The sequence below is a fragment of the Callorhinchus milii genome, unplaced genomic scaffold, assembly GCF_018977255.1.
Source record: "Callorhinchus milii isolate IMCB2004 unplaced genomic scaffold, IMCB_Cmil_1.0 Scaffold13, whole genome shotgun sequence".
NCBI lineage: Eukaryota > Metazoa > Chordata > Chondrichthyes > Chimaeriformes > Callorhinchidae > Callorhinchus > Callorhinchus milii.
Window position 1 is genome coordinate 490,134 of NW_024704754.1, and position 14,979 is coordinate 505,112.

Consider the following 14,979-nt stretch of genomic DNA (forward strand, 5'->3'; position numbering starts at 1 on the left):
GGAGCTTATATATTGCAGGGATCCAAGGGACTGGTCTGGGTTAGTCTAAGTACCCAGGTGACGATTTTATACAGAGAGAGTATTTGTGAAGCCAATCGTGTTAGCATTGTATTTAATTGAAATGCAAACGTTAACGCAATCACATTAACATCAAAAGACAATCACGTTATCATCAGATAATCGTAGCATAGTGTTTTCTTTTGTGCAGAAGGCAATCATGTTAATATTGAAAAGGCAATCTTGGTAACATTCGCTGTGCAGTACAGTATGAACAATACCAATATGAAGACAAGCAGCATTTAACATTAACATTAACACTAATGTAATGAACATTGTACATAAACATTATGTAACGGTAGATGTTCACTGCTGGTTTACACGGAAACACAATCTAACGCTATTGTAACAATAATATTAAGTGATTTCTGCAGAAAAATACCTCCAGGGTTGATTGCTTCATGTTTGTGGCTACAAGCCAACATGGATCTATTTGTTTGTTAACAAACTGAGTTGAAAGTTTCATAACATTGGTGAGCATTTCATTTTCAGTCTTCTTCGCCATGCATGAATTCTTTCAGTGATTCAATGTTATGGTCACGTTCTGTATAAGACACGCACAATTGACTCATGTATTAGTTCTTGATTCTTCTAACCAATCTCTATCATTGATTATCTACTCAAGCGGTGTTACCAACCGGGCGATTTTTCGAATCGTACTCCACATTAAAATCTACTGAAATGGGCTCACTCACTATTACTATTCTATCAGTTTTATTTCCATACTAAATCATGAATGTCATTGTCAGTATTTCATAATTATTTGATCAAGAAGGTAATGGATTTCCTCTATGTTCCGCCCTACCTTTGAAATGTTGCTCATTCCTTCTGATGTGAGTTCAATGACCAAAAATATATCACTAACTTGGCCCTAGCTTTCCTCATATTACTGTGTTGTTGTTGCCGCTGAACAACTGTTGTTGTTCTCACTTCTGTTTCCTCTCTGCACATCCTCCCAAAAATAAACATGTAAAGCACATGTACTCGATCTGCACTCCCTGCAAATCTATGGCAATGACACAAACTTTTATCGAATTGAATAGGTCAATCGATCGTATCTCAGGTTATTGTTTTGTATCTTATTAATTTTCTTGGAACAGGTAGATTAGAACAGGCCAGAATACTTATTTATGATTGATTTGAATGTACAGATTACTTATTGTTAAGTGCTTGTGTTTTCAGTGACTAAGAAATCAATATGAAAACAAATAATGGAACTGTTTTCTGACTCATATCTATCCAGCTTTGTGTTGGAGAATCTTGTGGCTTGTGGAAGAGGTAGAAGTAGCCCATAGCTATGTACCTGTCATAACAATAGTGGCGCTATAACTTGAATCCCACAAAGGTCATCTTTAGCCAATTCTTCCAGTCGATCAACCACATGTTTGACCTTGTTCTTTGAATACTGAGCAGTAGCAAGGGTCAATGACATGTCTGACCGACAAGCCCTCAGGGTACAAGGATTTGTATAGAACTCTGAATTCATCTGGAGATGTTTGATATTAGAGATTAATATTACACCCTGCCAATGTGCCTACCATCAGTGAACTCTGCTGTGTGCTTCCTCTGCCTAGAACCCAAGTCTCGATTGCTCCCTTGTGTGCTCGCTGGCCCAAGTCAATGCATCCAGTACAAATACAAAATGACATGTGCACAGCGCCTTTCACGTTGGGAGGACGTCCCAAGGCGCTGGAGAGTCAGGGATTTGGACCCGAGCTGGGCGAGGGGCTTGGGATCCGGAAGGGAGGAGGACAGGGAGGGTACTGGTAGGAGGTTGGACGAAGGTGCGATTGAGGAGGAGGATCTTGAGATGTGCTTTGAAGGAGGCAAGGGAGGGGGTGAGGTGAAGGGACTGTGGGTTAGAGTTCCAAAGGGTGGGGTCAGAGAGGCTGATGGACTGACTGGCGATGGTGGGGCGGGCCGAGCGTGGGGACACACTTCCTCTGTGAGAGGGAAATTCCTGACTGTGTGTGTCGCAGGGCAGAAAGGTACATTGAAATGAAAAAATAACATATGTGACAGTCGGTAGTTCAACATTAATATTTTTTGTTTCAGTTTATAAACTGCCTTTTAATCAATCGCTGCATCAAGATACCGCTTATCTAAATTAGGTTAACGTCGGAGCTTTTGATCAATAGTTCCCTTGTCTTTCGGAAAAAGCAAGACGTGATATCTAAAGCAAAATTAAATGTAAAATGAACCACAGGAAATATATTATTTCAGGGGCAACAACAGTCTGATCTTTTGTCCTTCCCTGTCATGCAATTATGCTGAGAAAGACATGCCCAGGTACTACATATAGAAGCAAATAAAATGTTATCGAAAATTACAGCCTTGCCACGTTCAAGCTAATAATTATTTGTTTGACCTCTTGAGGCCTAAATGAACAGGTTCATTCGGTGATAAGAGTGTTTTCCATGCGTGTGAATTGCTGCAGTAATGCTTTTCATTTGTGCGGAGAAACAAAATAATTGCCAAGTTATCGAGTGTTCTGGAGGGCAGCAAAATAGTTTTGAATAGGCATTTCCAAACCTCATGAATTTGATGCATTTGCTCCCGTTGACCTTGGAACTGTGTCAAATTGTCGGAGAGATTATTGGAAAAATCTGTTTGCTACTTGCATTCAGACACGGTCAATAAAAAAAAATGAAAAAGTGAAATGAAAATAGCACAGTAATCCAAAATAAAGTGTCATGAATGCATTTCAATTAATTTCACATCTGCAAAATATTGATGTGTTTAGCATATACAGTTAAAGCCTAAGCTAAACTGCAGTCACCATAAAATTGTTAAGCTCGTTAGGTTAACTTTTAGGAGTATGCTTTATTGCAATGTACAGTGGATATCGTTCCTGGTAAGATACGTGCTGGGTCATATCAAGCTGCAAACTAAATTCAATATCTGAAAGTTGAATCTTTCAGTCACACATCTTATGCTCGCTAGGACTGCTGCCTATTTTCATTACATTCGATAAGACATTAATTTAATGCCCGTGGATGACAACTCATTAGCAAGACTATTACCAAATAATCTTTCATAGTGTGGAACATTTAGGTGACACGCAATTTCCAGACTATGAGCACGCTGAAAACCAGCAATGCACTGCAGAGTAACACTTAATCCGCATACCAGTTGTGAAGAAAAATGCATCTCGCGGGACAAAAATAAATTAGGTGCTGCTAATTATAGTTATAGAACTGACTGTTCCAATAATCATGTGTTCACTATCACTCATAACATCTGTATATTGTAGATTCATTAGAACATTAGAGATTCATAAGAATCTCCATTATAGTACTCGGTTCTATTAACAGGATATTGTACCTTAGCCCCTGAATTTTGATATTGCACTTGCTTTAATTTTAGGAATTGAACAGTCTAGCAAAGAATGGTGCGCACGATTTACTGTCTAGCGATAAACATTGTTTGTTATTTTTCTTGTTTAGTAACTGATACATTGGACGAGGAGTATGTATTTGCTTTTCACTTGTAAATTTCTGAATTCAATCAAAAAATCAGTTACGTGGCAACCACATTACAACACAGTCTCTCGGATCCAAAAGATCCTATTAGCTTTGCGGAAAAATATTGTTTGGTTCCACTTCCAAGGCATCAGGTCAACACAGTATTACACGCACTCTGTGCTTATAGACTCATGTCCACTAACAGCCAATTTGCAGCTGGGTCCAACTAATTTCTCAAAGGAACATTAGGGCGACTATATTTTTTAAACTAAATCTGGGGACAAATAAAAAAAAAGGAACTCACCGCAATCCCAGATGCAGACATAATGGATAAACTTGTTGGATTAATGGCTGTATTTCACTGGTGTGTTTTAGAACGTTATTGTTCTTGCTCTGTTTGTTGCTGAACTCAAGACACGGCAAATTTGGATTTTTTTTTAGAATATGGCAATCCTGGAGCAAATACTGTCAGTCACTATAACGTTTGGCCTAATTTTTTTTTGAACAATTGTAATCCTCGTGTATTATCATACAGGAATAATTAGTTGCCACACAACTATCCAAAGATTAATGTACATTTTTAACACCTCTTCACGTACTAATGCATGTTGCCTTAGCAACCGCATACCAAGCACTTGCAAAGCGCTGTACCACTAAAGAATGAAGTTCAGTACTTATTAATGCAGCGATAAAGAGAAATACTGTCATCGCATTTGACTAACTGCAGGTGCTTGTTGAGTCCAAAGGCTTAAACATTGCTTGACTCAGTGTCCATAGATCCCGTGGTACAGAATATGTTGTGCTTTGAATTTGATTACCGCTACTACGGGTTGATAGTGTCGGGCATCAGAAAGTGATAGATGTTATTTATCCAAGCAATTCATGTCCCTATTATCCTCCAGATGGATACACTACAGATGACATTGAGTTCTACTGGCGTGGAGGTGATAACGCAGTGACTGGAGTGGAAAAGATTGAGTTGCCACAGTTTTCTATTGTTGATTACCACCTAATATCCAAGAACGTTGTTTTTTCTACAGGTATTATTAATTATTTGGATTGAGGTAGCGGAGGGGGGAAGGGGGGAGGTGGTGGCGGGGGCGAAGGAGGAGGTGTGATGTGATGTGGTGTCACAATTTGCAGATGGCACCAAACTTGGAGGGGGGAGCTGATCTGGTAAAGGAATGCAACCAAATGCAGGAAGATAGAAATAGGCGAGCAGAATGGGCAGATGAACGGCCAAAGAAGTTCAGCACAGAAGTAATGTGAAGTAATTCACTCTGGTAGAAAAAATAAAGAAACTGTCTCTAGCCTAGAAGGTAGGAACAAAGAACCAAAGGGATCTGTAGAATCTGATCCACAAATCTATATATAAAAAAAGGCACAGTTAGATGGGGCCACACAAAATACCAATGGGGTCCATGATTTTATATCCAAAGGGTAGAGTATAAAAGTAAGGAGGTAATGTTGAATTTACGTGATAGACCCATATTTGGAGTTCTATGTGGAATTCTAGTGACCAAACTAAAAAAAAAGGTGATATCAGCAATGGAGAGTACAGCAATAATAATAATAAACCTTGCATTTGATATAGCGCCTTATCACGTCTTCAAGACGTCTCAAAGCGCTTCACGGGATACACTGAAAAGTGAATTGACTGTGTATTTTGTGGGCGAGGCATTATAGGATTCCTGGAATGATACCAGCCTGGCAGGTTACTGCTGTCAGGATAGACCGGATTATGTCAATGTAATCAACTGTAGCAATTAAACCATAGTTTTCCAGCAATTACTCAGATATCCATTAATGTATATGTAACTGATTATGGGGAATTATATCAATGGCAGTAACATTATGGACCTCGAGCACCGTATGGGTAGAGCAGGATGTGTGTGTTTCGGGAGTGAGCATGAACATAAGATTCGACTTGTTAAAACTTATTCCATAAAATAATTGCTTTTCAGGTTCTTACCCTAGGCTCTCCCTCAGTTTCAAGCTCAAAAGAAACATTGGCTACTTCATCCTGCAAACCTACATGCCCTCGATACTGATCACCATCCTCTCGTGGGTGTCTTTCTGGATTAATTACGATGCTTCTGCTGCACGAGTTGCTTTAGGTATGACTTTTAAACTCCTGCATTGCCGTCTTATTATCATTTATTCTCTTTGTCTGTACCTGTGTATACTTTGGTCTCTCTCTTTTGGAAAAATTAGTAGGCCTCCAGGATAATAATAATAATAATAATAATCCTTGCATTTAATATAGCTCTTTTCACGTCGGGAGGACGTCTCAAAGCACTTCACTGAATATACTGTAAAGTGAATTGACTGTATATTTGTGGGCGAATGCGGCAGCCAATTTGCGCACAGCAATGTCCCACAAACAGTCGTAGATTGAAAATGACCAATTTATTATTGTTTTTGGTTTTGGAGGGATTATTATTAGGCTCTGTGTGGGGTAAGGAAACTTGCCCAAGGTTTGGCCCTCTGCCTGGAATTGAACTCAGGTCTCTCACTTGCAAAGCGAGTGCTCTAACCACTGAGCTACAGGATAGAGATGGGAGGAGACAAATTGCAATTGATTGACAGCGGACTCCAGCCATTCGCGAGCGCCTGGAGTTGGGTTGTCAATCAGTGGTGTGAGGGGGCACCGAGGAACGGGGAAGAAACGAGAGATGGATGGAATGGGAAGAGTCAATTCACAATTGAATGACAGCTGGGACTGCTTGCGAATGGGTGGAGTGTCCATCCAATCACAAGAGGCCCAAGACTGTACATCACATTGGAACCACCGCTAATTGGTCACTTTCTAATTGAACGGCAAAGGATTATTATTATAAATAGGGGTCTCTCAGACCAAATTGACCATTGACAAATCTACCATCCCTCATGCTTAAACCACCTTCTTTGCTGGTCATTTCAGTGTTTGTCATCAACAGCGTTAACAGGGCTCCCTTTTACTGATCTAATGTTGATTACTTTCCTGTTAAGAAAAGTCTTGAAGAACTTTTGAATCCATATCCCAACCATCCTTGTTTCTAGTCCTAATTGTTTCCTGCAGCCACTTCTTTAACTCTGGACTCTTCTGACCATTGTTGGCACATAAACGCCTGCGAATTTACTATTAATTTTGTTGCGTCAAATTGTAATTGTTTAAACTGATTATTGGTGCATAAATGATAATAATAATCCTTGCATTTGATACAGCGCCTTATCACGTCTTCTAAGATGTTTCAAAGCGCTTCACAGAATATACTGTCAATTGAATTGACTGTATATATTGTGGCCGAAACGTCCACAAAATGCTCCACAATGCTCCAACGCATGATATATTTTTGTGTCCCAACACTTTGCAGGTATTACAACGGTGCTTACTATGACCACAATCAACACCCATTTACGAGAAACCCTTCCAAAAATCCCCTATGTCAAAGCCATTGACATGTACTTGATGGGCTGTTTTGTATTCGTGTTCCTGGCCCTGCTGGAGTATGCCCTGGTGAACTATATCTTTTTTGGGAGAGGGCCACAACGCCAGAAGAAGATAGCGGAGAAGACAGCGAGTGCCAACAATGAGAAAATGAGAGCAGAAGCTAAGGTATATTTTTTTTATCGGATGTGGCAGAGCGGAATGGGGGTGGGGGGGGGTTGAATGGATGGATCAGGGAGACAGGAGCAGTTTGTAATTATAACGGTTGTACAAAGTATACACCTTGACAATTATTAGTGGTCAATCCTAATGTACTTTGTCTCCTGGAGTGAATGCCCAATTGTGCAGTGAAACATCTACCTTTCTCTGGACTTTGCCTGCAGGCATCCAATGAAATTTGCAGCCAACTAAAGGGAATTAGTTGAGCACCACAGTTAAAGGAGAAACACAAATTCTGTGCATATCAAGCAAACGTAACCTCGTGTTTGTTCCACTTCTCTTTATTTCTTTGCTGAATTAAATATTAGATCTCCTGCATCTCTACATGAGATACAATTCAGTGAACACATCCAGAATTATTTCCTGGCCTTAAATTTCTCTGCTATCCCCAGAAAATCGAGGTGGTTTTTTTGGTTGTACAGTTATCAGCAAAAGAAATAACTGTCCCATTATTCTTATCAAATCTTATCAATTTTTAATTGTTTGTTTATTATTTTATTGGCTACACTCAGTGCCTCTATTAGAGATGTAGAAAGAATGATAAAAAGCAATAAATAATAATAATAAACCTTGCATTTGATATAGCGCCTTATCACGTCTTCAAGATGTCTCAAAGCGCTTCACAGAATATACAATCCACAACAGTGCATTTTGTGCATTAACAGCTTGCTCTATCCAGTCCTGTTGCATAAGCGTTCACAAACATAAGAATTCGCAGATAATTGCCATGCGCCGTTATTTTTCCTTTTGTGTACGCGTAGACTTCAGATCCTGAGATCTGTGGGTCTAATTTAGATGCTGTTGCCATCACGCAAGTTATTTAACCAGAAGTAATGGGAATGCCTTTGGATTCAAAATAATTGTTACCTTCCAAGCGTGAGCTGGGAATACTTTCAGCTCGTGCTCAGTCTTGACCTTGTCAAGCAGCCTTACATAACCAGTGTGTAAATTTACCCAAGGTCGGGCAGAATAATCGAAATAATGACGGTTTTCACTTGTCAGGAATAATTGTTGATTTCGATATTAGAAACGTATTTGCCTGTACACTACTGTGTTGTTTGCTGCACAAGCTTTGCTCATCTACTAGTCCATTCGTCCGTCTTTGTCTGTATCGTTTTGCTAAGAGTTCCATCTCTTCACTGATTTTTTTTACCGCTCTTCATATTTCACCTGCTGTCTCAATTTCAGAAAAAAAAGAAAACACCGGCCAAACAGAAAAGAAAAACTACAAAATCAATGTTTCCCTTATCTTACAGAGTTGTCATCCTTTTCATTCCCAGATGGATCCACACGAAAACATTCTGCTGAGCACGCTTGAAATTAAGAACGAGATGAGCGCGGCCGAGATGACGATGGGGATCACCGATCCCAGGAGCACCATGATGCCGTACGACACGTCCGGGATCCAGTACAGGAAGTCAGGATTGTCCAGGCACGGCTTTGGCAGGAGCGCTTTGGAAAGACACGTGGCCCAAAAGAAGAGCCGGCTAAGGAGGCGCGCTTCGCAGTTGAAAATCAACATACCTGATTTGACTGATGTGAACGCCATTGACAAGTGGTCACGGATGATCTTTCCCCTCGTTTTTGGGTTCTTCAATGTGGTCTACTGGCTCTATTATGTCAATTAAGCTGAAGAATGTGCACAGACAGTGTCTTTCCACAAAAAAAATTATTTGTTTCGCAGCAAAAGTGGAACCTTCGTTTTGAAACTGAGATTGTTCAGGACAAAATTTTGCATGCACTTTAACTCCTTAATGGCTGGCTCGATTTGGACTCTTCATTGGTTCTGTTTCCGTTTTTATTGATACTCATTTGGGCTGATAGTTCCATCTCTTACGCTTGATACATTGTGGAGGTTTTTTTTGTTTACTTTATATATAAAAAAAAGATGTTGCACAGAAGCAGATGACACCACCATCACATCAAAATATACCATTAGTTTAAAAAGATCATGGTTTAGAATGGAGCAGCTGACGCCAATATTTAGTTGTTATTTTACATTATAAGGCAAATATTTCGTCTTTCAGTTAATTATTGGTGAGTAAATGTGTTTACTCCAGGCCAGCATTTCCTTTCTTTTAAGCATCTAGGAGTCACCATATATTCAACTTTCCAATGACTCTGCATGCAGGGCGATTGACATCAGTTATTAACGTAGACAAAGGAGTGTAGCTGTGTCCCACTGAAGATACTGTGACCCACAATTTAGAACAGACCAGCAAAGTTACTAACAATAGAACTGGAACTGCAATCCCCCCTTTTTCCCTGTAGCAGACCACGTAAAAGCTCATCGAATTGAGCCTCTATATCGATCTGACATCTGGACATGTATTTCTGGGCATTTCAATTGATACAGTGTCAATGATCACATATGCCATGTCTGTAGAATCGATGATTAATTCATACAACTAAACTAACAAGTGGGATTTTTCTATACTGACTACGAAAGGGCAGGAAAACCAGCCAATGTCTGCAATCAAGTTGCAAATTCCTTCTCTTACGCAGTGGGATTGAAATTCATGCAAGCCTCTTGGCGAGCAAAGTCTGTGACTCTCTATCAGATTTTAAATATTGCAAGTCTGATCGATTACTTTTCAATATCATTTGGAGATCCTCATTGTAACAGACGGTGTCTAATTCAGTCCTCACCTCGTGAAAGCAGTATTCTAATTTGCTATGTTTCTACAATGTGGAGATGATCAAAAGAACACTATAACAATGTCCAACAGCGATGGAAAGCGGGGTAAATGAATTTGCTCACGTATAGAATCGTGTGACTCAAGGTAGAAGCTTTGGAGTGAGCTGACAAATATACAGGGAGCCTATCTGATCACCAGTTTTAGAAAACGAAACACATTTTTTAATTTCAATCCTAATGTACAGTATTTAAGCATCAATAGGACTTACATTCCAACAGCATTCTCTATTCTGGGTTGAAAAACAATGTCTCCTTAGAATCACATCAACTTTATTTTTTTGTAATTTTTAACATGTGCCAAATTATTGTTCTCTTTGTTTAATTAAAACGCACACTTTGTATTTATTGAGTTGCAGATCATGTTTCTATTGTGGCTTTGGCCACTATTTTCCTTCTTCCTACAAAGCCCTGTATAACTTGCTAGCTGTAATCTGCAACTACAATCACAGGGTTGGAATCAGTGTTAAGTTACTTGAATTGTTTAAACTTAAGTATGTCCCATTGAAAAGGGATAGAAAGGTAATGTATTTCCCATTATTGTGGAATAGTTGTAAAGGGAGCACTTTCAGTTTCATACGTTTACATATCTCTTAAACATAGGCCTCCAGGAGGCTGAGCAAAAGTTATATATTGATTTTAAATGTTGTAAATTTATATGTTGTAAATTACTAGTATATTTTCCCACAGGCAAAATTGGTCCCAGGTGTCCATTGTTGTCATTGTAGAGGTACTTATGGTGTAAGTGGCAAAGATAAACAATCTCCAAGAAAGTATTCCCCAGCAAAGTAACAATTTGATTGCGATTCAGGTTTATACGGTTATCACCACAAATAATTGAGTAATGCAGCAGGATAGCACCCTATTCTCTCTGAGCTTAGTCCTCAGATAAAAACCAGCCCAGACAATTAAGATAAAGATCTCCTAAGTTGCTGAAGATGTGCTGGACATTTCCTTTTGAATGTTAGTTCAAATGCGGCTCAGACAAATCAGATAAAGTTGTTTTATATCATCGACGGGAGTAGCTGAGTGATGTGAATGGGACAGGATTTTGAACCCAGCTCAGACAGACATAGGAAGTATTCTGCCTTTAGAAGGAAGGTTGTTGATTGGTGTACAGGGTACCTCTTTTCTCCTTTGGGATCTGGGTTTGAATCCAGCTCAGACTGAGGAGATAAAGATTATCTCCCTTTCCTGTTGAGAAGGTGATTGCTAGTGTGGCTCACCCTTTCTCTTGGACTCAGGGCTCAATTCCAGTCCAGACAGTGATAGAATGAAGGTCTCGCTATCACTGACACCTAATAAAAGCCCTCTGGTGAAATTAGTTTGGGCAGAGTTCTGTCTGGTTTTCAGTCATATCAGAAATGAGAGTAAAAAGGGATGTGCTATATAATATGATATTTCTTTGGCTTGGACACATTAAGTTGTCATTCCCATCCATGTTTCCTGTTTCCACATGGAGCCAGCCATTCAGGCGTTATGTGTCTTGAAGAAGCTTCGAAACACATGACTACAATTCCTCTTACTTATTGTCATGCGTTTCACAGCAGTCTGTAAATATATATAGTTGTGGGCAGGTAGTGGTATGTATTTTTTAGTTTTAGTGCAGATTCATGCAACATTTTGATTTAGTTTCAATACTTTATAAATGTTTTACATAAGGAATGCATAGTTTGTACATTTCTTAGAGATTTTCAGGATTAAAAAGTGGGTTGGATAAATACTAAACATTATGTTTTCAAGTGTATAAAGAGTGCCATGAATGGAAACACAATGTAATATTTCGGTACTTCAAGGAATAGCCATTGGATGTGTCCTATATGGCAATACGTTTCTTGAACTGTGTTCGTACAAATGCAAATCTGATTTTCCGCACCCAATAAATTCTGTTCACTTGGGATTTTTTTTTAACCCAATGGACAAAATTGCACAACAAGAACTTGATTTGGTAGACACGTACATGACATTAACAGGAGTGGGTGAAATTATGTAACATGCTCTTTATATGGTACTTTGATGATTAAAGATTGCCGCATATGTTCCATGTTATAAGCGACAGATCTTTAATCATCAAAGGTTCTGAACTGTGGTGTGAAAGTACACTGTCAATTCCAAGCGGAACATTTACCAATGATGTTTAAGACTCTTGACAACAAATATTAAAATGTTAAAAAGATGTTTTAGAGCTTTGAGGCGTTAGCTAATTCAATATTGAAATGCGATCTAGATCTCGAACGCAGTTCTGTTCAAGATTTGATAGATAGTCTATGTTACTGTGATCTTACCTCAAGCAGACATGGCATCAGTGTGTCAGAAATTGTATAATTTTATGTCTGCTGAAATAGCTCAATTGAACTCAGTAAATTGTTCGAAGTTATATCAATAGGAAATATCCACCGAAGCAGTAGTATTTTTTTTAACCAAAAATCCTTCTGCATAGTTTTGAAAGGTACTTATTACTCTTTTTTCATTAAAAGTAACAGAGAACAAATAATTTCGGCTGTCTGGCAGCAAGAGACGAGAATTAGTTCAACAATGCAACTCCAGCAATGTGAAATTGTACACCAATTAATTGATATTTTGAACACATTAAATTACCTAAACCTGCTCTAAAGCTTTTATACATGAAAAATATCATTGGTATGGATAGGTCTTGACCCTGTTTAAGGTAGTTGCGATTTGTATATATGGTATGAGACTAATTGAACTCACTTGCATCAGACAAATGGTTTTAATGAGAAGGGCCATGACACTATACTTCTAAGTTAATAATCCTAATGAATAGAAACTGATTTGGATGAATAACTCCAACATGAAGAAAATGGTAATTAACAGCTAATAAGGTTGCTTATGATCTTTAGCAACGTACAGACAAAATATTTGTTACTCGCCATTTTCGCAAACCAAACAAATGTACAAAATCCATAGAACGATGATAATTGCCAATAGTCAATGAAACAAAATAACTCAGGATAAATCCGGATACAGTGTTGTGTTTTACAGGGCTTGAGAACTCCTTTTTATACACTTGAAAACTGTTTGCAGAAATTTCAATTATTTTTCATTCTTTCACACTTCTTCCCATCTCTTCCCCCAGGAAGCTATGTTCCTGTTCCCCGTTCTGCCATCTCCCAATCCTGTTCCCATTGCAAAAGGTTATGCTTTTTTTTCCCCTCCCTCCCTCCCTCCCACCCCCTTCCATACATTATATAAAACAAGTATTGTGAATATTGTCCATCTAATTCAGAACAGCCTCAGTAATGAACTATTTTAGATGGATTTATTAGAGATTAACTCATTTTCGAGTAACTGGTTTATCGCTTATTTTTCTTGTAGCTCCTAACGTGCAAGCTTTTCCAATAAGGCGACTCAGGCTAAATTCAGCACAAGAAACAATGTGACAGGTTAAATGGCTAATCTGATATCAAATCAAAGTATTTAATCACCAGACATTTTCTGAAGAGACTCTTTTTTTTCCTGAGATATCTGAATTTGAAAGACAATTTAATCTGTTGTCCATTTGGAATAAAATATTAATTCTCCCTTTCCCTTGACCCCAAGTTCCAATCAGGTATCAAAATCCTAATTTCTTCATACTGTACTTTATAATGGGAGAGGGCGGGGAGGATGTGATCTGTTTATCAAATCTTATTTTACCTCCAATGTTTCAGAATTGGGGAGTAAAAGTGTAGTCAATTCACTACAGCTGTAAATAAAAAATACTGAAGTCTGAGCGATAAACAAGGTTACACATGTAAAGAGGTTCATTTACCAACTGAATAAGCCATCAACATGGTATCAATGCAACCGGATAGGTGGCCTTAGCACCTCTCCATAAATAGCCCATTGTCATATGTTTTACCATGTTACGTGTGCATTTATTTCAGTGGCTTATCATCCTCGCCCAGCCTAGTTTACCTAAACAGATTATAGAGTGTTTCTGTAGTAGTGGCTTTGTTTATTGTATAGTTCAAGCTTTTATAGATTTCATACTCCCTTCTGCACTAAATGTCATCTTTTGCACTATATCTGATTTGGATTTATACCATGTACTTCAGTGCCAGGAAATAAATATAAGAACTGATGATATTATTAGATTAATTAAAATTAAAATATCTGAGCACATAACATTGTTCAATTGTTTGAATATATTCATATCATAGTAGAACGAACTTCTAATATATTGCTTTATCTGAAAGTTAAAAGTTTAATAAACTGAATTTAAAATCTTCCTTTTTCAGTAGCTAGATTATATATCTCATAGACTAGATTAGAAATTATTTTTCCTTGTTTTTTCCAATGTGGATCTTTTGAATGAGACACATTAAATCTAGAAACCAATGCAAACATATCTCAAGCTGACCAAACTGCAAAAACATTGCAAATTAGAAGTCAGGAATGGATTTAAAGGGGAGCGTTAATGTAGGATGAGTCCTTTAAATGTAAAGTGCCTGCCTTCCATTAAGTGTCCCAACTCTGAGCAGCCTCCTTCTGTTGAAGAATTATCAGTCGCTGAAGAGCTTATTCAGAGTACTGTAGGGTGACCTTTCGTTGAAGCTCATGCACGCTGCTTACAGTAGGTAATGGGTTCATGGCTGCACTCACCAAATACCATCGAGTCTCCCTCACCAAACAATCTGATTGTGTTTTACAATCACTGGCCTGCTTTCTGTTCTCTGCTGGAAACGAAACGTATCAGGTCACTGGTTTAAAATATTAAACCACGGGCTACTAATTGGCCCACAGAACAGAGCGACGTCACACGGCACGCAGTGACAATTGGTGAATAAGTTCCGTTTGGACTCCCCTCACCTAATGTTTTAGCAGGACGTTTCTGCTGCAATAAAATGAAATATCACCTTGCGTATCTCCTGGGGTTATGAGAATTACTACTGACTATATTTCAGCAGTACAAGATTAGATCCCACTAACACTACTGAGCACTTGGAGGGGAAGATGAGAACTGTACATCTATCGAACTTCCTGCTAAATGTTCCCCTTTAACATAGTATTGTCTCTCATGGGGCTGGGGGTGGGAGGGGGGGAAACATCCTTCACTGTACTTCAAGCCATTTTACCAAGTGTATATAATATTCATCTTGTCGATGGCCATC

General features: G+C 38.6%; 1 protein-coding gene across 2 annotated transcripts in view; it reads left to right on the forward strand.

Annotated features, from left to right (window-relative positions):
* gabrb2a (gamma-aminobutyric acid type A receptor subunit beta2a) overlaps positions 1-10,547 on the forward strand; it is a 52,004-nt gene extending 41,457 nt beyond the window's left edge. The window contains exons 6-9 of one of the 2 annotated variants that reach the window (XM_042339900.1): positions 4,424-4,561; positions 5,486-5,638; positions 6,878-7,119; positions 8,427-10,547. In XM_042339900.1, coding sequence (XP_042195834.1) covers positions 4,424-4,561; positions 5,486-5,638; positions 6,878-7,119; positions 8,427-8,798 — 905 coding nt within the window. In that variant the 3' untranslated portion in view covers positions 8,799-10,547. The remainder of the gene's footprint in view (positions 1-4,423; positions 4,562-5,485; positions 5,639-6,877; positions 7,120-8,426) is intronic. The other variant, XM_042339901.1, reaches the window with a different exon arrangement.
* Positions 10,548-14,979: the final 4,432 nt, after the last annotated feature.